Source organism: Phyllostomus discolor, chromosome 6 (genome assembly GCF_004126475.2).
Source record: "Phyllostomus discolor isolate MPI-MPIP mPhyDis1 chromosome 6, mPhyDis1.pri.v3, whole genome shotgun sequence".
Classification (NCBI taxonomy): Eukaryota; Metazoa; Chordata; class Mammalia; order Chiroptera; family Phyllostomidae; genus Phyllostomus; species Phyllostomus discolor.
Window position 1 is genome coordinate 165575056 of NC_040908.2, and position 26469 is coordinate 165601524.

At 54.8% G+C, this 26469-nt stretch overlaps 1 protein-coding gene and 1 long non-coding RNA gene across 2 annotated transcripts; one reads left to right on the forward strand and one right to left on the reverse strand.

The window, feature by feature from the left end:
• The first annotated feature begins 962 nt into the window (after positions 1 to 962).
• Positions 963 to 16341, forward strand: LOC114498389 (solute carrier family 22 member 20-like). The gene is made up of 10 exons (XM_028514265.2): positions 963 to 1387; positions 1465 to 1568; positions 3484 to 3638; positions 6267 to 6435; positions 7036 to 7159; positions 7953 to 8068; positions 9109 to 9323; positions 10821 to 10929; positions 11095 to 11298; positions 16068 to 16341. Exons 1-10 carry the CDS (start codon positions 1001 to 1003, stop codon positions 16162 to 16164), a joined length of 1680 nt encoding a protein of 559 aa, XP_028370066.1. The 5' UTR covers positions 963 to 1000; the 3' UTR covers positions 16165 to 16341.
• A 7108-nt stretch (positions 16342 to 23449) lies between these two features.
• LOC118501392 lies at positions 23450 to 26441 on the reverse strand. The gene is made up of 2 exons (XR_004904040.1): positions 24754 to 26441; positions 23450 to 24101 (listed from the first exon to the last, which is right to left on the reverse strand). It is a non-coding gene; the product is annotated as an uncharacterized LOC118501392 (long non-coding RNA).
• Between the last annotated feature and the right edge of the window lie 28 nt (positions 26442 to 26469).

Here is a 26469-nt window from a genome sequence, read left to right on the forward strand (position 1 = left end):
CAGCCCCCTCCCCCCCCCACCCCAGAGCGCAGAGCTTCCTTCAGGTCCTCTTGGGGGGGGGGGAGCGGGGGGGGGGGCGCCCTGTGACCCAGACACCTGCAGCTTATGTAAGCGGCTCCCGCCCCTTCTGGGATCAGGGCTTTTCTTACCAGAGATAAGAGTGGGCTGAGGTGGGGGTGGGGCGGGAGTGGGGATGGGGGTGGTGAAGAGGAAACCACAAATGAGGGCAGGCTGTGTAGGCCAAAGGCTGATGGAGCCCAGGTGTGGGGGGTGGGGCTGCCCTCGGCTGCTGGGAGCCCCAGGTGGAGCCCCAAACGGCAGCCTGCTTCGACTCTGCCCACCAAAGGCTGGCACGGGGCCCGGAGCCGGCCATCCTGGGCCTGCATCTTGCCTTTGGGGGTCCCTGGGCCAGGTCCTGCGGGGTGTAGGGGTCCGCATCAGTGAGGGGTCCTGGCCCACCGCTCCCTGGGAGCCTGAGCTGGCTGTGAGCAGGCCAGGTGGAGGAGCCGGGGGAGGGTGGGTAAGTGTGCTGGTGGTCCTGTCCTCTGAGTTCTCTGTGTTGGGTTTTGTTTGACGAGAGGGATGTGAGGGTTGGAACACCATGGGGCTGGATGATCTGGGGGCCCTACGCCTCACAAAAACCCATGCAAAGGCAAGGGGAAGGAAGCATTTACAGCAGGGGTCCCTCCCCACACCGCTGGGAGGAGAGCTGGGGGGGTGTGGAGGACTGGGGGAGGTGGGGTGGGGGGGCGGCTACAGATTTGGGCAGTGGGCTGTGAGATGCTCACAGGAGGTGAGAGACTGAGGAAACTGGAGAGAAAGGGTCTGGAGGGAGGGGGAGCCCTGAGGCCTCCTGTGAGGTGTAACCGGACGCGTCTGCCCTGCCAGGCCCAGGGCATCTGTGGCCCTGACCCTGGGCCCGTTCTTCCACCTCCCAGGGCCCAGCCCAGCCCCTCTACATAAGGGCCCTGCAGGCCCGGCACCGGGGCAGGCCTGCGGCATGGCCTTCACAGACCTGCTGGACGCACTGGGCGGCACGGGCCGCTTCCAGCTCCTCTACACGGCCCTGCTGCTGCTGCCCTGCAGCCTGCTGGCCTGCCACACCTTCCTGCAGAACTTCACGGCCGCCGTGCCCCGCCACCACTGCCGAGGCCCTGCCGAGCCCGCTGCGGCAGCCGCCGCCGCCGCCAACCACTCTGGGGCCTGGCCAGGGGCTGCCGCCGTGCCCTTGGACCAGTTTGGGGTCCCCGAGCCGTGCAGGCGCTTCACGGAGCCTCAGTGGGCCCTCCTGAAATCCAACACCTCGGTCAGCGGGGAGGCCACGGAGAGCTGCAAGGACGGCTGGGTCTACGACCACAGCGTTTTCCCATCCACCATCGTGACGGAGGTCCGTGGGGGTCGGGGTGGGGCAGGGGGCTGCTGCCCGGCGCCGGGGCTGGAGCGTGCCTCTCTCTCCCCCCGCAGTGGGACCTGGTGTGCGAGGCCCGCACCCTCCGAGACCTGGCTCAGACCATCTACATGGCCGGGGTGCTGCTGGGCGCCGCTGTGTTCGGCAGCCTGGCGGACAGGTGAGCCAGCACAGGCTGGGAGTCCCCCGGCCACTCCGTTCATTTCTCTTTTCTTTCTTTTTGTTTGGAAAATAGTTGATTTCTTTATAGAGAGAGGGGAAGGGAAGGAGAGAAAGAAACATCCATGCTTGAGGGAACAGACTGGTTGCCTGTCAAACGCCCCCAACCGGGGAGCTGCCTGAACCCCTGACTGTGAATTGAGCCGGTGACCTAGCCGTCCGCAGGCTGGTGCTCAGTCCACTGAACCACACCACTCGGGGCAATTGTTCTTTATTCATGTTTATTCATGTATTTGTAGATTGATAATATACATAAAACATTCGCATTATTTTTTTAAACCTTCTTTTCTTTTTAAGATTTTATTTATTTATTTTTAGAGAGGGAAGAGAGAGAGATAGAGAGAGAAAGAGAGAGAACATCAATGCGCGGTTGCTGGGGGTCATGGCATGCAACCCAGGCATGTACCCTGACTGGGAATCAAACCTGCGACACTTTGGTTCGCAGCCCGCGCTCAATCCACTGAGCTACGCCAGCCAGGGCTCCATTCGCATTATTCAAAATTCCAGAAGGCACAAGAGTTTGTAGGGAAGCATCCCTCCCGCACTGTGAGCCCCCCCACCCCCACTCCCGTACCTTCTGGAAGGCAGCCTGGTTTCCGAGGACCTTCCCAGAGACATGTTACGCAACCCAAGCAAATGTGTGCAGATGCTGCGCCCCCCTTTCTTCTCACACATTGGCACCCCACCCACGGCTCTGTCCCTGCCTCTCCTCCCCTCAAGGCCTCTGCGTACGCCTTCAGAAAGTGCTCCCCAGCCTCCCCGCCGTCCGTGCTGCGCCCCACTGCAGGGACGCGTCAGAGCTAACTACAGGCCCCTAGCGACAGGCAGCAGCCCCCCTAGAGAGGCGCCCAGAAAACACAGCAGGATCTGGGATTCTGCCCGAGTCCGTCCCCACGCCTCCTCTTCTGGGCTTCCTTCTCCTTCCTTCCCGTCTCTCCCCCTTTCTCTCTCCCCCTTTCCTCTCCTCACTCCCCTCCGATGCCCCTCTCACGGTTCCCAGTTCAGGTTCTGGGGGGCCTTCCTGGACTCTAGACCCCACACCCTGGAGGGTGCCGCTGGCAGGTCCCTACTGGGAGCTCTGTCACAGCCCTATCGCACCGCGCCACGCCACACCCTGGTCTTTCTGGGTATGAGCTTGTGTATCTTTTTTTAATTGCATTTTATTGATGATGCTATTATAGTTGTCCCAGTTTTTCCCCCTCCACCCAGCGCCCCCCACTCCCTCAGGCAGTCCCCACACCTTTGTTCATGTCCTGCCTGTTGTCAGGCTCCCGTGGAAGCCTGTGACGTAGAGGTGATGGGTGAACTCTTACATAGCATGATGAATGAGCTAATGAATGCATCGGTGTGTCATGGGGTGTGTGCAGAAGGAATACAACCTGCCCCTTCTTGGCTGCTGCCCTCCTGCACCCTCACTTACAAACGGGGCGGTGCCACCGCCGCAGTGGGGTAATGCCACTCCACCCGGGAGCCCTGTGCAGTGGGACAAGCCCCCGCCTCAGCCTGGGAGTTCTGGTTCGAGGCCTCTCTCCAGCCAGAAAGTTGCCACCTGTCACCCCTGCCCCTGGGCCTTTGCAGAGTCCCTGCCTGGCCCTGACCCTGGAGTGTGATGGCTTGGCAGGGAGGCCAGAAATACTACTCGAGGGAAGAAATAAAAGTGAGAATACACCTCTTCACCTTCGATTTTCTTCCACACCACACCCCCCCTGCCGGCCCAACCTGCACCACCAGTGCCTGGGGCCCGGCAGATGAGCGGTTTTGTTACGAAGGGGCGGCTTCGGTGGCAGTGGGGCGGGGGTGCATCCTCTCACCCTCTGTCCACAATCCCCTAACTCGGTGCCCATGGCCAGGCTCAGGCTGGGCCGCAAGGCCCCCCTGGTCTGGTCATACCTGCAGCTGGCCGTTTCGGGGGCCGCCACAGCGTACTTCAGCTCCTTCACTTCCTACTGTGCGTTCCGGTTCCTGACGGGCATGACCTTCTCTGGTATCATCCTCAACTCCTTCTCTTTGGGTGAGTCTGGCCAAGGAGGGGCGGGGGCGGGCTGGGGAGGGGAAGGCTCGCGGAAGGCGCATGGCAGCCCCGTCATCAGACATCGTACCTGTTTCCCTGTGTGGGATTCTCACGCAGTGACCCCGACACTGGGCCTCCCACCGGGGTCTTGAGAGACCTGGGCTCTGGGCAGCGGCCTTGCCGGCAGTGAGCCGCGGACCCTGGCCTGGATCTGGCGTCAGCCAGAGAGGGTTAGCCGAGTTAGCCGAGAGGGTTGGGTTTGTTTCCCGTGTGTGTTGGTCAACAATGACCACTTACTAAGCACCTACTGTGTGCCTGGCTCCCAGTGTGGGCACAGAGAAGTGAGGGGAGACACAGCGGTGCCCAGGGCCGCAGGCAGCCCTGAGATGATGTGAATCCCAAAAGGGCAGGGGTCACCACACTGAGAAGGTGCTGACCCCTGAGTGCCATGGCAGAGACATGGCCTCCTGGGTGCCAGGTGAACACGTGCCCACCCTTCAAAGGGACAGGGTCAGTCCTCACTCCAGGCTCATCTAGCAGCTCCCCAGTGGCCCTGGCAGGGAGTACTATGTGGGGTAATGGGAATCCTGTCCTGGTTGCAGGCCTGCCACCTGCCTCCACTGCCCTCCACTTCCTTTGCTCCTGGGGACACACACCATCAGGCCTCCAGGAGGATCTGAGGGCTTCGGAAGCTACTGCCAAAAGTGGACTGGGCCTTTCATTTCGGGGGCGGGGGCACACCTCAGGGACAGGATGGCCAGGCTGCACCAGGCCACACCCTCCCTTCCCATATGAGGACATCGACGGGCACTGGGCTCACGGTGAGATGTCAGCAAATCCCAGCCCACACGCCTCATTCTTTCCGGTGGGTGTCCAGCCATGGCTCGTGGAATCTGAAGTCAGGAACACGTGTCTAAGGGCATGCTAGAATCACCCGTGAACCACACAGGCCGCTACACACACATGCACACATGCTCACGCACCCGCACTGCTGCCAGGTGCGGTCTAAGTGCTGAGACGCAGCCGTGACCAAGGCAGACCCCACCCCCCACCCCCGGGGGAGCAGGCGTTCTTGTGCAGGGAGGCAGGTGACACACAACACAAAAGGTCGAGTCACCCAGCGTGTTAGAAGGGGGTGAGGGCCCCAGAGGAAACTAAAGGTGGGCAAGGGAAGGAGGATGCCCCGGGGGGAGGGGAGTCTGCGGTTTTAATTGGAATGATCAGAGAAATGAATGGGGTCACTTCAGGCAGAGCTTGGAGGAGGTGAGGAAGCATGCCCTGCAGTTCCAGGGAAAGAACATTCCAGACAAACACCCTAAGGGAGAGTGTGTCCAGGATGTCCTTGTGGCTGGGGCAGAGCCAGGGTGGTGGGGGACCCATGAGGTCAGGAAGATGGGGGGGCAGATCCTTAGGCCTTGTGGCCGTTCAGGGACTCTGGCTTTTCCTCGGAGAGACGGAGAGACGGGAGCCTGGGGAGGGTCCTGGGCGGAGCAGAGGCCGGGCTGGTCTGAGTCAGCACGGGTCAGAATCCCTCGGCTGGCATTCGGCCGGAGGACAAGAACAAGAAGGCTTCTGTGGTCGCCCAGGGAGCGGCCAGGCTGGCTTGGGTCGGGGCGCAGCGGCAGCGAGGACGCGCAGGACTCCGATTCCAGCTCGGCTGTGCGGGGTTTGCTCATGGGCTGAGCGCAGGAGCCGGCTGCTCTCGGGACGGAGCGCCCTCCTCACTGTCTCGGGCCGCCTTGTGAGAGGACGCCGTGATGTACCTGCCAGTGCCCCACGCATGCGCGCACTTGAGGTCGTCTCCGAGTTTTGCGCTTCGCCAGGAAATCCTGCCGTGAGGGACCGTGATATCTCCTTTCCCACCAGGCTCTTCACGTCCTTTGCCCGTTTTTTGTTTGTTTGGCTTGTCAGTTGTTTTCCTATTGGTCCGTGAGAACTTTTCCAAGTTAGCGAAGTTCCCCTTTTATCTGCTGAGTCGCAGTTTTTTTCTTTCTCTTTTTTTTTTACTGGCGTTAAGACTTTGCTTATAGTGGGTTGGGGTTTTATTCCCCCCTTTTTGTTTTTTTAAGGCAGACACTTCTTATTTTTATGAAGTTAAGTTTATTGATCTTTTCCTTTATTGCTTCTGGGTTGTGTGACATTCTCAGAAAAGCCTTTCCTGGCTCTAAGATTGAAAAAAAGAAAGTCTGCCCTGGCTGGTGTGGCTCAGTGGATTGAGTGCTGGCCTGCGAACCAAAGGGTCGCTGGTTCGATTCCCAGTCAGGGCACGTGCCTGGGTTGCAGGCCAGGTCCCCAGTGGGGAGCGTGCGAGAGGCAACCACACATTGATGTTTCTCTCCCTTCCCCTCTGTCTAAAAATAAATGAATAATCTTAAAAGAAAAAGAAAAAGAAGAAGACAATCTATCATGATTTCTTCTAATACGTTTGTGGTTTTGCTGTTCGCATTTGCATCGCTGGTCCACCTGGAATTTCACCAAGTGTGAGGAGTGAGGTCAGGAGGCCTTTGCGTGTGTCTCAGTGGGTCTCTGAGGTGGCCTCAAGGGACCGCAGCCACTGCAGAGGGGGCGGGCGAACCAAACACCCTCAAGAGTGAAGGGCCCGCTGAGCCCGCTGTGCTTTCCCCACAGTGGTGGAGTGGATGCCTACCCGGGGCCGGACCTTGGCGGGCGCCCTGCTGGGGTTCTCCTTCACGCTGGGCCAGCTCATCCTGGCCGGAGTGGCCTACCTGATCCGCCCCTGGCGGTGGCTGCAGTTTGCCGTCTCTGTTCCTTTCCTCGTCTTTTCCCTCTATTCTTGGTACGTCCGGAGCAGAGTGGCTGGAGGGAGGGTGCGCCTGTGTGGCTGGCTGGTCCCTTTGGGAGGCTCGGGGGAGTGCAGTGACCGGGACTTGCTCCGTGTGGGGGTGCAATATGAAGGAGGGTGGTGCTTGAGGGGCCACAGCTTCCGAGTCTGTGCATGGCCACAGGGAAGCTCCAGAAAAACCCCTTAACTTAGTTAGCATGGGGCTCCGGGACAATCTGAGCAGTTTCGCCTTTATTGACCCCTCTGTGTCTCGCAACCACCCTGGACATTTTACAGGAGGGACATGAGGCACCGCCAAGGGAGGGTCTGTGACTTATTCGAGGCCATGCACCGGGGTCAGATCCAGATTCAAAACTGGACTTGCCCAAGTCCCAAGTCCCAACTATTCTCTAAGTGCCTCAGTGATTCTTTGTCTGATGTATTGCAAATAAAGGGGAGCCAGTGTGTCCCCCAGTCTTCCCGATTCTTCAGAGAGCAGGACATGCCCCCTTTGTTAGGGTCTGAGAGAAGGGGAATGGAGGCGTGTTTGGGTTTGGGGGATGGAGTGAGCCCCACCCAGCCCTGCATCACTCCTCACGCTCCTCTGGGTCCCAGGTGGCTGCCAGAGTCCTCCCGCTGGCTCCTCCTCCACGGCAAGTCCCAGCTGGCCGTGCAGAACCTGCGGAAGGTGGCTGCGATGAATGGGAGAAAGGAGGAAGGGGACAGGCTGACCCAGGAGGTAGGCGGGATGGGTGGGAGGAAGGGCGGGAACAGCCTTGCTGGTGGCCTTGAGTTGTGCCAGGATTTAGTAGCTTCCCAGGACTCGGCCACCATCCGGGCGAAGGGGCTGGGCGGAAACAGCCTCTTCAGCTGCTTTGTCCATCGGACTATCCGTCTTGCAGCGGAGAAACAACCCCATTCACACTGACAGCCAGCCACCATTTAAATACAAGAATAAAATAAAAATATTAGAATGAAGATCATAAAATAAAATTTGTGAAGAATTAACAACAAAGTACCATTTATTATACATACTATTTATGATCAGATCATTACCACTTATTAGAGATAAGTACCATTTATGGAGCCTCGTGCTGGGCACAGTCTTATTTAATGTCTCGCCTTTGCTGGGGGAAGCCTACACGTGGATGGGTCGGCTGACTTGCCTCACAGCACCCAGCGGGAAGCAGCAGAACCTCTTGGAGCCGCTGCTCTTGGCCATTGGCTGAGACTGTCTCAGGGTCTCTGCCAAGGGCAGGGCATGAGGGTCCTGCTGGAACCTCAGGCGGCTATTTCAGCCGCATCGGCGGCAGCTCGGGGGCCTTGGGACACTTGAGAGAGCCCTGGCTTTATCCTCAATCCCTGGAAACAGCCTGTTAAGGGCCATCAGCCCCAGGATGGAGAGGAGACAGGACCAGTCTTCTTCTCAGGCACTTCGACCTTGGCCCTCCTCTCCATGGACGAAGGGACAGCCGGCAGGGAACTCGGGCCTCAGATCCCTCTCCTCCCCTGACCAAGCCTGCTTTGCCCAGGTGGTGAGCTCCTACGTCCAGAGTGAGTTTACAAGTGTCCGCACCTCCAGCTCGGTCTTGGACCTCTTCCGAACCCCGGCCATCCGCAAGGTCACGTGCTGTCTCATGGCGGTCTGGTAGGTAGGGGGCTCGTGCCCCAGACTTTGACCCGAGGTGGAGACACACCTCTTGTCCCCAGTGGCTCACTCTTCGATGCGCTCAATGCAAGGAGCAGATGAACCCTGTGAGTTCAGTCCTGCACCAAACCCTCTCTCCAGGGCCCTCTGGCCCTCTGCTGGGTGCTGGGATGCGGTCATGGGTGAGACATGCATGCCGACCTGGGGACCCCACATCTGGGCAGGGGGTCTCACCCGGGTGGGGACACTTACTGGAATCATCTGGGCAGCTTGTTTCAAAATGCGCCATGTCTCATCCTGCTATGCCCTTGGGGCGCCCCAGGGGATTCTGGGACATGCCACACTTCTGGACTCATGTGGGACAGACCGGAGAACAATAATTTCCACAAGGTGTGACAAGTGTCCTAAAACAGTTCTCCTCACTGGGGCTGACGAGGGCTTCACGCCGGGAGTGGCATTTGGGTGGGTTTAAAAGACGGTTAATAGAGTTTTCCGGGCAAGCAGGAAGGAATTCCTAACAGGTACGGAGATGGCCATGAAGGTGTGGAATGGATAAAAATGCAAAGGCAACCCCAGCCTGTTAGCGCAGGCTGGAAGCTAGCAACTCCTGAGGGAATGGGATGCTTTAAAAAAAAAAACAAAACCTTTCAATTTGCTTGACAGGATGTCCTGGACATGACATTATAATGGGGGTTGATACTGACGAAGCATGGAATGCGGGCTGCACACTGTCTGTGCTCAGGAGCAGACCTGGGCACTCTCTGTAGTGGTAACCAGCGGGGCTCGGGTAGACCAGATGACCGGGCTACCCAGAGCGAGTCAGCCAGCCTCTTGTGCCTTGTTTCCTATTTATGTATCTGCCCCCAGGGTCCTTGTGAGGACTAAAAGTTGACATGAAAACCCACAACCAGCCCCAGAAAATGTTCAGGTGGAGAGGCTGTTCTCTTATTTGAGTTTGGGGTCGTGTCCCCTGTGCGCTGGAAATGTGGGGTTGTCCTCCCTCCACTTGGGACCTTCCAAAGCAGGACTGCCTCCCCCAGGTTCTCCAACTCCATGGCGTACTACGGCCTGGCCATGGACCTGCAGAAGTTTGGGTTCAGCGTCTACCTGGTGCAGGTCCTGTTCGGGGTCATAGACATCCCGGCCATGCTGGTGGCCACCGCCACCATGATTTACGTGGGCCGCCGGGCCACGGTGGCCTCCTTCCTCATCCTGGCTGGGCTCATGGTGATCGCCAACATATTTGTGCCAGAAGGTAAGCCACCAGCTTCTGCCATTGCCACCTGGGAGCCTCTGGGGTCAGGGGTCTGGTGGGCAACCGATCCAACAAGGGAACAGGGCAGAGAGACGGTCTTCTGGATCTGGGAAGAGAGTGGCTGTCTATCAGTAGGGTTTTTAGTAAGCACTCGATGCCCAGTATCAGCGTGGTGCTTGTAAACACCCTCAAAGCCTTTACCATGTCGTCAGGGACATTAGACCGACACAGAAAACGGACCAGAGGGCCGGCTGGTGTGTGTGCACCTGAGCCTGGCTGGGAGGCAACTCAAGGGCTGAGACGTTCATGTTGGAACCTCAGCCACTGGCCCTGGAGCAGCAGTTTGCAGTCTGCCTGTGGCTGTCGCCGCTTGGAGACCCTCGCAGACTGCCGTGCCCAGGGGCTCCAGGCCAGTGCGGTTGGTCTCAGGAGTGGGACCTAACCCTTAGGATTTAAAACACTGTCCCCCAGTGAGTGCAGCGAGAAGCCGGGTCTGGGCATCACAGTCCCGGAGTGCGTGTCGAGCCGAGGGCTCGCCATGTGACCCCAGCCCTGGGCACGCTGTGACTTCTCTGCGCTTCCGCTCCTCCCTGTGAGACAGAGGCATTCCCACGATCGGTGTTTTGATGAACTTCTTCCAATGCTTTTCCCTCTTTATTGATTTTTGTATTTGACATAATTGAGATACTATTATATACATGCATGTATACAATAATATAACAAGGATTATATATGTATATACACGCGTGTCTATATTTACAGGTGTAATATATCCTTTTCCACATTGCATGTTTATAGAAACATGCTTTTCCATGTTATACCATAAACATGCTTTTCCATGCCAGTACACGTGCTTCGCCAAAGGACGTGCTGTAACGTCCCTGACCCCGGCCCCGATGGTGCACGTGGGCCTCGGGCTCGTACTGTCTGTAACCGAGGGCACAGCGCGCACAGTCGCGGCGGTGGTAACTCGAGCCTCTAGTGAGCCTCGAGCACTCTGCACCCAGGTGTCGGGCCGACCCGTGACCCGTGGGGCAGGTGCTGGCATTTTCCTCGTTTCACAGATGAGAACAGCGAGGCTCACACAGGTTAAGTAACAGTGACCCAGGTCGCCCGTCTGGGCCAGAGCTGGGATCTGAACCCAAGCCTAACTCCAAAGCTTGTCCTGGCTCCCCAGCCGGACCTGGTGACAGGTGGGAATCAGGGAGGAGGCGGCAGAGGTCAGAGAAGGGCTGTGTGGGTGCTTCTGGGTCCCCGGGGGCACGTGAGGTGGTGGAAATCCTGATTCGCCCCTTCTGTGTTTGGGTCCCCCACCCGCCACGACTGTGCCTACCACAGCCCCTAAGCCTCCCCCTGTTTCTTGCCCCCCCCATTTCCTCCTGAGTCCCCCACCCCTGCCACTACCCCGCTCTGCCTCCCTGGTCCCCTTCCCTGTGGGAGGGCGTGGCCCCTGGCTCAGAGTCACACCCTCCCACAGCTCCATCCTCCCCCCTCCAGACATGCAGGCGCTGCGCACGGCCCAGGCAGCGCTGGGCAAAGGCTGCCTGGCCAGCTCCTTCATCTGCGTGTACTTGTTCACGGGAGAGCTGTACCCCACAGAGATCAGGTGCGTCTGCGGGGGAGGCAGCTCCACACTGGGGGCCCCTGGCTCTCCCGGGAACACCTGCCAAGGCGGGTCCCCTCTCTTTCCGCTCTGCCCCCCAACCCTGCACTCCTAGCTCTCTGGTCAGTCTGGGCCGTGGCCACTGACCTGTCCACCTTCCTCGGGCAGGCAGATGGGCATGGGCTTCACCTCGATCAACGCCCGCCTCGGGGGCCTGGCGGCACCCCTGGTCAGCCTGGTCGGGGAGTTCAGCGCCGTCCTGCCGCCCGCGGCCTTCGGGGCCACCTCGGTCCTGGCTGGGCTGGCCGTCTGCTTCCTGGCTGAGACCCGCAACACACCCCTGGTGGAGACCATTGAGATGATGGAGAAGAGGTGAGGGTCCTCTGGGCACAGCCGGGTGGGGCGGCCACACAGGCCGTGGGTCTCACAAAACAACTGGGGGGAGGCGTCCCTGGGCCAGTGAGGGCTATGCCATCGCCACACCTGCCTCCCCACTCGACGGAGGCTTAGCCGCCACGAGCACAGACCCAACGACCATGAATGGAGAGATAGAAATAAGGGTCAGCCTCAGACCAGGAGAAAGAGGAATGTACGTGGACCTGACATGGACCTCCTGGTGGGGTGGTGGGGCTGGCAGTCTGGGGGAGAGGTGGGGCCACTGTTTGGGGCAAAGGCCGGCCCGTGTGACCGTGACTGGCATGGCTTCAGGTCTGGCTGGGCGCTTCCTGACAATGGGAAGGGGGACCCTGCTAGCGACTTTTTCTTCTTGTCAGGGAGGAAGAGGAATATCAGTTCCTTGGGGCGGGGCGGGGCCGGGGGCGGGGGAGTAGGAGCTTTTCTTAGCAAGTAGCACTAAAGAAATTTTTCTCCTGGAAAAAAAAATTTTCTCTCATGGGTCTCCTTAGAGAGGTCACTGAGTTAGGTGACAGCACTGTCCTTGACAATGTTTCTAAAATAAGTGGCAGAGGCTTCTAGAAGCAATTCTCAGCAATGGTGGGTTCTGTGAAGACCCTTAATTTTGGGGATCAGTGGCAGGGAAGGTAACACTTTCAGGGAATCTGAGGCACAAGTTTGCTGAGGGCCGTTTCCTACCCCACTGGTCACAGCCCAAACCAGCCATGCTACCAGGTAAGCCAGGTGCGGACCGTGGTGCTTATTAGCAAGGAGGTGGGCTGGCAGCCGGGGAAACAAGGCCGCCCTCGGGCGAACACCAGTGGGTGCACATGCAGGTGGGGCTGTCGTGAGTGAGTGATAAGGTCCGTGAACCCGGCTCAGGAAGGGCTTGCAGGGCCGGAGGCCGAGGATTAAACCTGGTGTTTAATCTAGGCCTTTTGAAATCCAATTCATGGATTCAATTATTGTTCATTGAGTTCCTACTATGTGCCTGCCAGACGCAGTGCTAAGTGTGGGATGTAGCGTGAACGAGACAGATGTGACCTCTGCCCTCTTGGAGCTTCGGAATAAGGGAGACACACAGAAAACAAACACACAAATAAACGTGTAATGGAGAGAGAGAGAGAGAGAGAGATTGGGCTGGCTGGCGGAGGATGCTGTTAGACTTAATGGAGGAGGAAGGTGAGGAGGAGGAGTTAGCCAGGCTGAGAAGGCCACAAGTGTCTGCCTGGAGGAGGGAGCAGGCTGCACACCCCCCTGGACCCCAGGGGGTTGGGAGGAGCTGAGTGACAGCCCAACTGGAGAACTCGAAAGACAAGGCAGGAGTGGTGGGCGGGGCTTGCTGAGACCATGCTGAGATTTTACACTTTCGTTTTCAGTGACCAGAGAAACCAGGGCAGGACTAGGAGGAGACTGGTTTTTAAAATTTATATTTTGAAAAAAATCTTTCTATCCCTCGGCATTAGTAAATCTCAGCCTAAATGGGGCCTTGGGTCCGAACGTTGAGGAAAGTTGCTCCAGAACAGACTTTCTCAGCCTTCTGATGTTACCTCCCTCCCAGCCTCCTCCAAGAGGACTTTTGTGTATTTTTCCTGGTCGCGCCCCACCCTCCCAGTACCACCTGAGCACCACAGATGCACGGTGGACCTTCGAATGTACTGTAGCCCGCTGGAAGGCCCTACCCACTGCAATAGCTCGGATATTTTTGCCCCCAAGAACTGTTTTCTCCCCCCTCGGGGCAGCATCACCCCCATGGAGAATGCATGCTCCCCCATCATGCCTGTGAAGACTCCCTGTGGTTAAGGTTTTCTAGAGCCGCCGAGAGGCTCGCGTCAGTGCACATGTCGTGCGCCCCTGCGTGACTCCGGGTGTTCCGGCCCCCGGGCTGCTTCTGTCGCCTGTCTGGGGTTCTTCTCCACCGCTCTTGTCCAACCGCACGTGAGACAGAGAGGGTCGGCCTCAGCTCAAGCGGCTACTTCATCGCGGCAGACACTAGAAACCGTGTGCCTCGGGCTGTAGGAAGGGGTGATGCTGAGGAAGAGAGTGGTGAGAGGGAGCCTCTCTCCTGAGTCAGTCAGATGGAGAGTCAGATATTGGGACGACGAGAAATCCAGAACTCCTCCGCTGCCCATCCCATTTTTCTTAAACTCTAATCCCATCAGATAATCCCATCAGCCTGAGCTGTCAAGGATTAAGATGAGAAAAAAATGACCTCTTTCAAAGGTTCAAGTTACTCACCCTCAGGAGGGCAGCAAGCCACAGGGTTTAGCTCCATCTAATCTACCCGCAGTGCCGGTTCCTGAGGTTAAGCCGTAAGCGGACTTCCCCAGGTTTATTTCACAGACCGACAAAAATCTTTTTATAGATAATTTGTGTCTATGTAAATGGCCAGAGCCTTCATGCATCATGAGACCAGATACTGTTTCTTCGAAATGGCCTGAATGCCTGGGGTGGTCCTGGGGTCAGCGCCAGTGACCCCGTGGGTGTATGTTCCAGCCACTTAGCAAAGGAAGAGTTGACTCACCCCATTCAAAAACCCTTTTATGTAAGAATGAAACACTCACGCAAGAGGAAAGGCCACTAGGAAGTAAGCAGAGGAAAAGTATTTGCGTCAGTCATAATCAAAAAGAAATGCAAATTAAATCAGTGATGTCACTTTAACATATCCAATGAGGGAAGATTTCAAAACATAGTAACAGACAATGAGAAGGTGTGTTGGTAGAGGGGTAGAAACGCCTGTGTCCTCTGTAGAAGTTTCTTTGGAATTACTGATCGTGAGTCATAAAAATTTTCAGATTCTTCTAAGCAGCAATGACACTTCCAGGACCCTGCCCTAAAAAAATAAGCTTCGATGTGGACAGAGTTTATTTACAAGAACATTCGTCACCGCGTGTAATGTACCAGGAAAAAAGTGAACTTTCCAAATATCTGAGCCTATTGTGCAGAATATAAAACCAGTTGACGAGAGCTGGTAACGACCTGGGGAATGTTTACAGTATACTGTTAAACAGCATATTAGCATTTCTCATAATATTTTCCTACACGTCAGGAAAGACAGACTCAAAAAAGGAAGGAAATATGTTAAATGGTGGCAGTGGTTGCCTTGAAGTTTGGGTGATGTTTTGTTTTTTCCTAGCTTCTTTAGATTTTAAAAATTAATTCCAAATTATTTATGTTGAACAGGGCTTTTTTTGTTTGTTTTTATTTGGTTGTAGAAATTAGAGGAAAGAGGCTCACAGTGAAAAAATTCAGGGCAGCCCCCCTCCTGGCCTGGAGGCTGGGGAAGGGGTCTGGGGAGGTAGCGCTCCCGAAAGCCCGCCCGGATGTGGAATGACCCGGCCCAGAGGCGGCCTGGCCTGGAGAAAGTTTCAAGGCTCCAACCAGTGACACTCCACGGAGCTCCTCCCACCGGTAGGGGGCTCTGGGGAGCTGAGGGGTCAGGGGACAGGTTTTCAGCTTTTCAATGGCCCAGCTCTCCACCAAGGTCAAAGCCCAGGAGGCCCCTTGGCCCACTGGGACCTCTTGCCGCCCTCCCACCCTTGGCGAGCACCAGTGGCGGGCTGACCCGAGTACATTTTTCGTGCCAGTGTTATTGTATTTCAGACATTGAAAACGAAGTCCATGGATTTCAGGTCACTCAGCAGGCTAGCTCTTGTCATCTTTGTTTGTTTGATGAGTTCAAAAACTGTGTGGAGCAAGCCTCACCGTTTGCAGCGGCTGGACTGAAGAATGCCCGCCTCCGGGTCTTTAGCAACCATCTTCGAAAGGGATGAGGACTCTATTAAAGGCAACTGGGAGGAAGCAGGGCCGCACCTGTCAGCACCCACCCGAAGACACACACAGCAGATAAAACCCACGAGCCCGGGGAAGCTGAGGACAGAGGCAGGAAGGCCGCAGAGGGTAGGGGCCATAGAACGGTTTCTCTGTGATGATGTCCAGAAAAACATCACACACGCAGCACCCCAACAGCTTAAACCATTGCACTAAAAGACCAGAAATAGAAGAATTAAAAGGTAAGGATAAGAAACACAGATAAAAGGTTTTGAACTTTGAGAAAGTTCTAAAAATGGAACCAGCGAACCGTTGACAGGAGAAATTGGCAAGATGTGTACGGGATTAAGACAAGAAGATACGGAGAAGGAAGACTGTTGGGTAGGAGAACAAATAGCCCTCAGTCTGCACAAGGCCGGGGTGGAACAGCTGGGGGCACGGAAGGAGTCATTGCAAAGACTGGCGGGTTCAAAGGGAAAAAGGCCGAACTGGACCCCACGCAGGGCCAGCCCTCGGGCTCTTTGGAAGGCTGTTCCGGGGGACTTCCTTGTCTTCCTCTTCCCCTGACTCTGGCCTTGGGCCTCTGCCCCTCCCTGCCAGGTGGGCTGGCTGCCTCTCCACCCTGGGCCAGGGTGGGAGGGGCCGGGCAGTGCCCAGCCCCGGGTCTCTGCTGGTGGCCCTGGCCCACACTGAGCTGGGCCCCTCTGGGTGACTTTGAGTGCATGTCTGGCTTCAGGTCCTCTTTGGAGAACTCTTTGACCTGCGGCTTTTCCAAGTCTGGCTGTTAGCAGCCAGGCCGGCCTCTGCCATCATGAGACCTCAGGAATGGAGCAAGGATGGGGCAGAAGGGACCGTGGGGACAGGGCGTGTGCGTGGCATAAACACACACTTGAACGTTCCGCGTACACCCCCCACCCTTCACCTCCCCCCTTCCACCTTTCCACGCCGTGTTTTCATTGGCCCGTTCCTGTCCACAGAGCCAGAGAAAGCCTTTCCAAGAAGGATGCCGGAGGGAAGGGGGAAGAAATTTCTCTCCAGCAGCTGGGAGCTTCTCCTCTCATAGAAACCGTCTAAGGTGCCAGCACCTGGGCAGCACCCCAGCCGGTGTCCAGGCTTCTGCCGGTGCTGCCCGGGGACGAGGTTGGCCAGGGACCGTGGCGGCTCTGCCACCCCATGTCGAAGGGCCGCCCACAAACCAGGTTGGGGCTGCTGGAAGATACCGGACCAGCGGCCACCGACGTCACACACGTACAGAGGTCAGGAAAAGCCACACCCGTGACCAGAGGAGGGACTGTTTTCTTCTCCCACCCCTGACTCTGCCCTGTAAAACCTCTCCGCTCACTCCTGTTCCACCTGAGAACGCTGTGTCTTTGCAGGGTGAGGGGGCGTCTCAGCCTGCCCCCCCCCCCCCCCCCCGTTGTCCCTGAAACAGCCCTGCCGACTTGTCCTTGAGGAATTGCAGAACTCGCTGGGCTCCCCCATGAGGCGTTACTCTCTCCTGCCTTGTAGGATGCAAGCTCTGTCCACTGTGTGTGTGACGTACCTCCTCGAGGGCGAATGTCCCCACGCCAGAGCCCTGTCGCCCCTGGCAGTGGGCCTCATGTGGCACACGCTCAATAAAGAGTTGGTGACTAAATGACGAGGTCTTGCACAGCGGGGCGAGACCTCTGCCCGTCGTTGCGTCCCTAGCGGTCGGTCCCACTCTGCAGGAGACGCCAGAGGAGCGCGTCCCTGGTGTGGCGCAGCATCCCTCCGACCTCAGACCCGTTTCCAGCCCAGGTGTTGAACGTGTGCCTTCACCCCTGACCTTGACCTTCATCGGAATTCAGATTAGATTCACAAGGGATTCCAACCCTGGCCCACTGGGTGGCCTTGGGTAGTTCCCTTGTCGAATCCCTTCGTCCCAGAGTTGCCTGAGAACCAGACAAGATAAAGGCTCAGTCCCCTACAGTCCAAGCAAAAGCACAGACTAGGAAAGGGGTAGGAACATCAGAGTTTGGGCAGGAAACACTGCAACCTTTCACCAAGGTCAGGCTTTCAGCGGCTCAGCCCTTGGCACAGAGCTCAAGTGAAACTGCCCCAGAGGCGGTCCCGAGGCCCTGGCCTCGGTGCACCAGGTGCTCAGTCCTTCCCACAGCTGCAGCCTCTCTTTCAACGATCCGATACGTGAGCTTTCCTATTAGGGTTGCCCTCAACTCTCAGCCCTCCGCAGGTCACTAACATGACAGGCAGAGGTCCCTGGTCATATTTTAAGATTCGCTTTTGGAGTCACTTCTTCCAGGCAGCACTCCCTGACTTCCCCTGCCCACCTCTGGGCTCCCATGATGCCCTCTGCTCACCCTCCCCACTGTGTTATTATGGATCCAGTTACTTGCTGCTCTCACCTGGTAGCTCCTCGAAGGCAGAGTTAGGGCATTTTCACCTGTACTGTGGCCTGCACATAGTAGGTGCTCAGTTCCTACTACTGGAGTGAATGAAACTGGATGCTAAAAATCAACGGGGGCCCATCACTGTTGAACACCGATGAAGGAGGCAGAAAAACTGAATGGGGGACCTGGAGAAAATAACAAGATTTTGGATGCATTTGAAAAATATTTGTTAGAAACACCATTTTGGTTTTATTTTTGAAGCAAACTTAAAATACTGATTCTCAATTCTGGAATCAGCTGTGAGCTTTTAAAAATCACGGGGCTGGGTTCCACGCCCAGGGATTCAGATGCCATTAGTGGGAGCCAAGAGCCGCTGTCTAGAAGTGGCTTCCCGCCCTGGCTGGTGTAGCTCAGTGGATTGAGCACGGGCTGTGAACCAAAGCATCACAGGTTCGATTCCCAGTCAGGGCACATGCCTGGGTTGCAGGCCATGGCCTCCAGCAACCAACCACACATTGATGTTTCTCTCTCTCCCTTTCTCCCTCTCTTCCTTCTCTAAAAATAAATAAATAAAATCTTAAAAAAAAAAAAAAAGAAGTGGCTTCCCCACCAGCGGGAGAGCTGGCCCCACGTAGCCCAGGAGACGGGATTGATTATAACAGCACCGTGACATGCTAGGCCCAGCGGGTCACCGTGAGGCGAGTGTGCTGACTTCCCAGCACGAAGGAAAGACATACTTTTATGGAACAAACTTGATTTTCTATATCAAACATTCTGGCATGAAGTTTCCCACAACAAGCGTAAATAAAATAATTTTGAGGTTACAGGTCGCCATCCCGGGGGTAAAACCACGCCTTTGACCACCCTCATCCGTGGCGAACAACGCCGGCCAGGAACCGTTAGTGAGGACAAGCTCCCAGTGGCACCGTCTGAACAGGTCTCCACTGGGCTGGTGTCCCTTGTCCTCATCTCCTTGGTAACGGGCAGATGGCCTCCAGGCATCCTCACCTTTACACCCTGAGGCACTGACCTGCCATCCTCCACAATCTTCCAGGCACCTCTGAGTTTCTCACTAAGTATCAGTGGGCCTCGTATCTCCAGGGAGATGCCTGTCACGGGGCCCGGGGCTTCCATGTGTCAGAGATTGCCTGGGCCGGGAAAGATCGGCTCAGGTGAGTGGTAAGGCGGATGGCGTCCTGGGCCCTGCTGCCGACACCTGTGCACGGAACGGAGCACTCCGCTTAACAGGCAGGGGTGCAGGCTGTGGAAGCATCCTCCCCCCCACACTCACGGGCGGTGCAGCCTGGTGCCTGGCAGGGGGAGGACTGGAAGGTGGCACGAGGCCCACAACCCCCCAATCGTGACCCACGTGCCACGTCAGTGGAATCGACACGCCGGTCAGACCTGGGCTGCCCGGCCGCAGGTGCCGCCGAAAGATGGCCTTTAAAGGAGAAACTGAACGAGACGACGGGATGGCCGGAGCTCAGTGCCCAACAGTGCCCAGTGCAGCATGCACTGCCAGCTGGGGCTCTCGATTGGGCAGTTCCCCCCAAAGGGCACCTCCACTTCAGTAGAATTCCAACTGTGAGGATTGGGGTGGGGAGGCGAGGAGTCCCAGACTGGCTGTCAGAGACCAGACCACACAGGTGACCCATCATCTCATGCTACTCTCTCCTCCCTGGCCCGCCCTCGGCCGGCCAGCCGGGCTACTGGAACCTGCAAGGAGCAAAACGACAGTGGGGGTGGGGTGGGGGGCGGGGGACTCTAACTTGGTGCTTCTTTGGCAGCCACTCTGCTCCCTGCATTTGAGTCATTATGGATATCGATGATAGTTATCATGAACTGGAGGTGACACCCCTGAGGCAGGCCGTGGCAGATGCTTTAGGGTGGCGCACGGTGTGTGCGGAAGAAACTGCTGAGTCCCCAGGACAAGTCCGGACAAACGGTGCGGGTGAGACATGGGGAGGGCTGCAGACGGGGGAGCGGTTGTGGCAGGGACCGTTCACGGGGACCAGGGATCGCAAGGAGGTAGAAGGAAGGGAACATCTCAGACCTGGGAGGTTGGGGTGGAGCCAGGACCACTCCTCTCAGATGCAGACACCCACAGTGTCCGCATCTTTATGGATGAAATGAGACATTCACACAGACTATAGAGTCCGGTGGAGGAAAAGGGACAGCATGGCTTTTCTCTCAAGGGGAGCAGAAGCCTCAGCCCTCGCTCCAATGAGCTTTTATTGTCTTCCTGGGCACATTACATGATGGCCCTCTTTAACTATGCACAGGTTCGCTTTAGGTGGTTACCTTCTACAGGAAACAAAGGAGCCAATGCTGCTAATCACCTCACAGAAGAGGGATATTTGCAAATGAAAAGGCAAAAGTAGTTGAACCAGTTACACTCATCCTCAGAGGGTTTAGCATGGAATTTAGGAAGTTGCTTTGCAGTAAATGTCCTCAATGCAGGGTGAGGGAGTTTTAGCAAAAAGCAAGACTCATAGCGGCCTAGGTACATTGCAGGCCTGATTCCCCACGGGAGAACCTATCCGTGGGCGTGGATCCTGTTGAGTCAGGAGAAAGCATAGGAAGAACTCTGAGACTGCAATACTGTCACCGGCCAGCATTTAGCACCCTGGTTGCCAGGAAACTCCTTTTACCAATTAAGTAGAATAAATAGTAAACCGAGGCAGGGAGGAGGAAGGAGACAAGTCTCACACGTTAACTCAGCAGTCCTGAGCCTGGTCTGAGAATATTGCCAGGTGTTCCAACATCACAAGAAACACTATGTTAGCAAGAAAGAAGGAAAGTGCCCCAATTGTAGTTAACTTCCTCCTGTCACGTATTTGTTTTACAACAAGATGACCAAGGGGAGCCTGGAGCAAGATAAGGATTTGGGCTGACAGACCCCCACACATCCCTAAGTTTGGGCAGTCACAGTCCCACAGGAAAGCTGGTGCCACATTTACCCATTAATCAATATGTAACCTTTTTCCCTCCTAGCCCACCAACTATATAAGCCCTGAGAACAAAGGACTCTCCCTCTCTCTCTCCCTCTCTCTCTCTCTCTCTCTCTCTGTCTCCGGGGCTCAGGGGGATCTTGGCTCTCAGGCCACAGGGCCTCTGGCCACCCGGCCTCAGGCTGCCCAGCGGCTTGCCACCCTGGTCTCCAGCCTCTCTTGCTTTTCTCACCCTGCTTTGCCCTGAAACTTTGCCTTTCACCCCCTACTCTACCCAGTCCTGTTCTCTTCCATGGGAACGGGCCACTAATAAACTGATTACATACTACTAGATTTGCTGATGTGTAATTCTTTACGTGCGTCAGCAAGAAGAGCCAGGTCTCTCCCGTCAACACTGTGCATCTCTGAATGGGAGGTGGGCCCACGCCACGCAGAATGGTCTACTACAGCCCTGACTGGCATAGCTCAGTGGATTGAGCGCGGGCTGCAAACCAAAGTGTCGCAGGTTCGATTCCCAGTCAGGGTACATGCCTGGGTTGCAAGCCATGACCCCCAGCAACCACACATTGATGTTTCTCTCTCTCTCTCTCTCTCTCTCTCTCTCTTTCTTTCTCCCTCCCTTCCCTCTCTAGAAATGAATGAATAAAATCTTTAAAAAAATTTTAAAAAAAGAACGGTCTACTACACTCTCCTTCAGCTCTTCTTCGTGGGACAGCTGGCCCATTTAACCCAGACGTACACTGCAGCTCTCAACCTCACTACTGACCAATGAAGAGTCTTTTTAAAAAAGTATTTTTATTTCATTTTTTTAGAGAGAGAGAGAGAGGGAGAAAGAGAAGGAGAGAAACATAGATGTGGGAGAGAAACACTGGTTGCCTCTCATACGCACTCTGGCCTGGATGAACCCGTAATCTAGGCAAGTGCCCTAACCGGGAATCAAACCGGCAACCTTTCGTTTTGTGGAACTATGCCCAACCAGCTGAGCCGTATCAGTCAGGGCCCAATCAAGAGCCTTAATCTGACACCTGCCAACAACTATTCAATTCACTTTTTAAAAAAATATTTTGTTCATTTATTTTTACACAGAGGGGAAGGGAGGGAGAAGGAGAGGAAGAGAAACATCCATATGTGGTTGCCTCTCACGCGCCTCCAACTAGGCACCTGGCCCACCACGCAGGCATGTGCCCTGACTGGAAATCGAACCCGAGACTCTTCAGTTTGCAGGACAACACCCAACCTACTGAGCCACACCAGTCAGGGCTCAATCCACTTTGTAATATTATTTTGGTTTTGAGAAGTATTTTGAAGTTGTCTGGGGTTACAGTGCTCTGAATCTAGAATCCAGATGTAGTCTGTACCATTCAATGAGATCGCTATTAGCCATCTGTGGCTACCAAGATTGAAAGTAAGTAACATTAAGTAAAATGTAAAAGTCAGTGCCTCGGTTCCACTGGCCACGGTCCGATGGCCAGTAGCCACCGGCAGCTAGCAGCTGCTGCATGGTACGGGCGGCACGGATCGAGAGCGTCTCCACCATCGCCCTGCTCTAGAGCTTCCTCTCTGCGCATGGGGTCATCACTGGTGGGTCTTGGAGTCCCGTTGCTGAAGGGGCACTGGGCGTGAAGTGCCCATTTGCAAGGGGACACCTCACCTCTCATAATGAGTCCTGATTATGATTGCTTTTAACAAATAAGGTAATGCAGGAAAAATAAGACTTTGGCCCCTGGCTGGCGTAGCTCAGTGGATTGAGCGCAGGCTGCGAACCAAAGTGTCGCAGGTTCGATTCCCAGTCAGGGTACATGCCTGAGTTTCAGGCCATGACCCCAGCAACCGCACATTGATGTTTCTCTCTCTCTCTCTCTCTCTCTCTCCCCCTCCCTTCCCTCTCTGAAAATAAATAAAATCTTTAAAATACATATTTAAAAAATTTAAAAAAAGAAAAATAAGACTTTGGGGGGGTGACTTCCTACTACTTTTAGACGGAGTTTCTAGAGCAGTTCTGTGCAAGTAAGGATGACTATGCAAAAAAGAAAAATCCAAAAAAGAAAAAAACACACACATCAAAACCACAGCTTAAATAATGCTGTCATTGTTATCGCTTCAGGACAGACTTTCATCGGCTGGCAGGTCCCAGGGCCACTTCTCAGTTCTGCAAGAACTCAAGGGCAACCCAAGGTCAGTTGTCATAGCCCACACCCTGCCCTCGCTGGAGAGAGAACCCAGCCAAGTCTCCCGGTTCCCCAGGTAGGGCATTTCCTAGCACACCTCTCCCTCTCCTGGGCCAGCAGTGGGTCAGGGGACTTGGTGAGGTTTTAATACAGATCCATTGAGCGAAGGGCAGCCGGCCCATGGGGTCCTGGCTCAGTGCTGGCTTCAAGCACAAGGACCGTCTGCCACTAGCCCAGAGTGACTGTGAACACAGCCAGCTTCCCGGGTCTGCAGCCCGTGCGTCTGCACCACACCCCATGCTCAGAAGGCTCCCACAGGTGCTCTGCCGCCATCCTGAAATTCTTTTTTTTTTAAGATTTTATTTATTTATTTTTAGAGAGGGAAGGGAGGGAGAAAGAGAGAGAGAGAAACATCAATGTGCGGTTGCTGGGAGCCATGGCCTGCAACCCAGGCATGTGCCCTGACTGGGAATCGAACCTGTGACACTTTGATTCGCAGCCCGTGCTCAATTCACTGAGCTACGCCAGCCAGGGCCATCCTGAAATTCTTAATCACTTTGAGCTGGGAGCCCTGTGCTTTCATTTTGCTCTGGGCCTCTCCAGTTAGGAACCTGGGCTTGTCTGCATAAAGTCAGACCTTTTTCAAGGAAGGAGTTAATCTGTGACCAAGAGAAGGTACAGGCAAGGAGAAGGGACAGGGGAAAGACCATCGGAAGAGCCGAAGAGCTGAGCGTGGGTTGCAGGCCACCTGGGGTGGGCGGGGGGGTTGCCCCAGAGCTCGGGCACTGGAGCAACAAGTGCTCGCTTGTTGCAGATAATGTCCCTGTTGGGAGAAACCAGTGGCGCATAACAAAGGTGTCTGTTCAGTCACTTTGTTTTACCATAATGTTGATAGTTTATTCTCTTCCCAAATTTTTGCCTAACATGATGTAAACAGGTGGAAACGGTGGGCGAAAAGGGGCCGCACGTGGAACCTGACCGGCTCAGGGGAGGCCTGTGTGGCAGCCTTACAAATGCAGAGACCTCAGGAAAACCCACGGGACGGTCTGGAATTAAAACTTTCCAACTAAAAGCAGTTCATGGCAGGTAGTCATGTCCTAGGCTGGTATTTTTTCCCTAACAAAGATCAATCTTTACCTTAACGAAGCGCATACCATTCCCAGAATTAGCCAGGCGAACATTTGGATTTGTTAAACTTGCCTGTCCCCTGGCCCGAGAAAGCTCCAGCGACGGAGCCAATGGCGCGCCTCCTGCTGGGGCTCAGGGTGAAATGTGTCAAAAAGAGAACGGCACCCCTCCTCCGCCGCCATCCCCACCCGCTCGCCAGCCCTGAGGGAGAGGGGCCGGAGAAGCACGGCTCTTCTTTGACGAATGGGGCAGGGGCGGGGTGGGGGGAGGCAGGGGGAACACAGTGAAAATGAGCCACCGTGGCTTGCCCTTCCGTGAGTGCTAAAGAGAGAAGCAGAGTTCATCTCCAATGTTCACATGATCCACGGAGACCCACACAGCTCCCTCGATGTCCCCTGTAAGGACAAGATAAGCAGCCAAAACAGGGGCGGGGGAGGGGCCAGCTCAGCGCGAGCCTGGTTCTGGAAGCACAGCTAACACCGCAGCTCAAGGAAGAACGTCTAGGTGGCAAGAACCGCCCCCCTGGGGGGCAGAGCTGAGAAAGGGAGGGAAAGAACGAGTGATGCCATCCCACCTTCTTCCTTTCCTACACAACAGTCTCCTCCAAACAAGGCCCCTTTTCTCCCTAAATTCCTACAGCAGAGAGCACTCAATTCTTTTTTTTTTTTATTTTATTTATTTATTTTTAGAGAGGGAAGAGAGGGAGAGAGAGAGAGAAACATCAATGTGCGGTTGCTGGGGGTTATGGCCTGCAACCCAGGCATGTACCCTGGCTGGGAATCGAACCTGGGACACTTCGGTTCCCAGCCCGAGCTCAATTCACTGAGCTACTCCAGCCAGGGCTAGAGAGCACTCAATTCTATTAAAACATGCAAGTGGGCTGACCATAGTCCAGGGCCACCTAACCCATCCAGCCCCCTGAGTGAACTTGATAAAGGTACCCCCTCCAGGCAGCAGCAGCTCCCTGGGCGCCCAGCGTAGTGAGTAAAAGGTATCTGTGTGCAAGTTAGAAAGACTCCCACCCCCACCCCACCCTGGGAGATACACCTTCATGGCAGGCTGCACAGGTGGGCCAGCAAACACGGGCTCGAGCTCAGCACCCATCCACACCCGTCTGGACAGGCTCCTGCGCCCAGTGAACCGCCTGCACAACTGCACTCAGAGGTTCTGCTTAATTGCTAAACGTGAAGTTGCTCTACAATAGGAGGAAAGCAGTTTGCCCCGCCTGATTCCTGTCGGATGCAACTTACTGAATCTAAAAGTCATCAGGAAGGAACAGACAAAGGCTTGGAAAAGCCTTTTTTTACTCAGCTTTCCTTTTACTCGAACTATGAATATGGTGGCTGAAATTCCAGAAGTCACTTTGGACTCTGAGGTGACCCGAAGGCTGATGCGAGGACTGTGGAGCAGAAGGATGGAAGGACCCAGTCTGATGAATGTGATCAGCCCTGGGCTGCCTAGTTCTGGGATTAATTTGACAGAGAAATTCACTTCTGTTCTGTCCCAGCCACTGTGATTCTGAGATCTAGCTGCATGTCACAGAAAAAAAACACCTAGTTCACATACTGCTATAATCAAAACATTGTTATATTGACACAGAACAGGCAACCAATAAATCAGTAAAACAGAATTTAAAAATCCAGAAAAATATCTAAGTGTTTATGAGGACCTAAGATATGAAAAGATCACAGTTCAGTTCCGTTGGAGAATGTGTTATTAACTAAGCGTAACTGACATATGGGCTATTTGTCAGAAAACAAAACTAAATCCTTTCTCACATTGTAAATAAAATTAATTCCAGGTAGAGGAGAGATCTAAATTAAAACATGAAGCAATTAAATTAATAAAAGAAAAATTAGAAGAATATTAACATAGACTTAGGTTGGGGACACCTTACTGAGAGCAAGAAACCAAAAAAGCCATAAAGGAAAAGACAGACACACAAAATATAAAACTTTTAGTAGAAGAAACCACACAGCTAAAGGGCAGGTTGGGAAAACGCATGGGCAACACATCTGACAATGGTACTGTCTGCGGTGGGGCTGGCGAACATTTTCTAGAAAGGACCAGACAGTAAGTACATGAGGTTCAAGGGCCGTACAGTCTCCGATGCAACCACGCAAGCCAAGCCTGTGTAGCACAGACTTGGCCACACACCACCCAGAAACTAATGACCGTGGCTATGTTCCAATAAAACTTTATGGATACAGACATTTAGGTTCATATTCTTCTTCTTTTAATTTTTTTCGGGCATTTAAAAAGATAAAAGCTTTTGCTAACTTGCCAGCGGAATGGTCGAATTGGTAACTGGTCTGTGACCTGCAGAGAGCTCCCGATGCTTTGTCAGAAAAGACAAAGGTCAGAAGATAGCAACGTGCAGGTTGTAGAAGAGGAAATCCAAATGGTCACCCGGCATTTGTAACAGAATGGGGAATGGGATTTTCCTTGTCCTCTGAGTATGATACAGGACAAATAATCCCACAATCCAGAGCGGGTCTTGACACACAGTTGACAATCTTGCACGGGAACCAGTCCCAGCGCACAGCACCAGCGGCAGACGTCACAGGCCACGAGCAATTCAGAAAAGGATTGGAAGAGGGAGGAGGGTTGGCGATGTGCTCAGGCTATCTGACACTCGGAGCAGATGATTTTTTAACTTCCCTTCTTCCATACATTATCTTCAGTGATTACCATATTGAAGGCATTACGTGTTTCAAAGTAGATCCAGCCATTGTTTTTTTATATTTTTTATTTATTTATTTA

Excerpts from the sequence above, each read along its gene's own strand:
- LOC114498389 (XM_028514265.2), top strand. The coding sequence starts at position 1,001 with ATGGCCTTCACAGACCTGCTGGACGCACTGGGCGGCACGGGCCGCTTC. Across the intron at positions 1,388-1,464 it reads CATCCACCATCGTGACGGAG|TGGGACCTGGTGTGCGAGGC; the intron begins GTCCGTGGGGGT and ends CTCCCCCCGCAG. Across the intron at positions 6,436-7,035 it reads GTCTTTTCCCTCTATTCTTG|GTGGCTGCCAGAGTCCTCCC; the intron begins GTACGTCCGGAG and ends TCTGGGTCCCAG.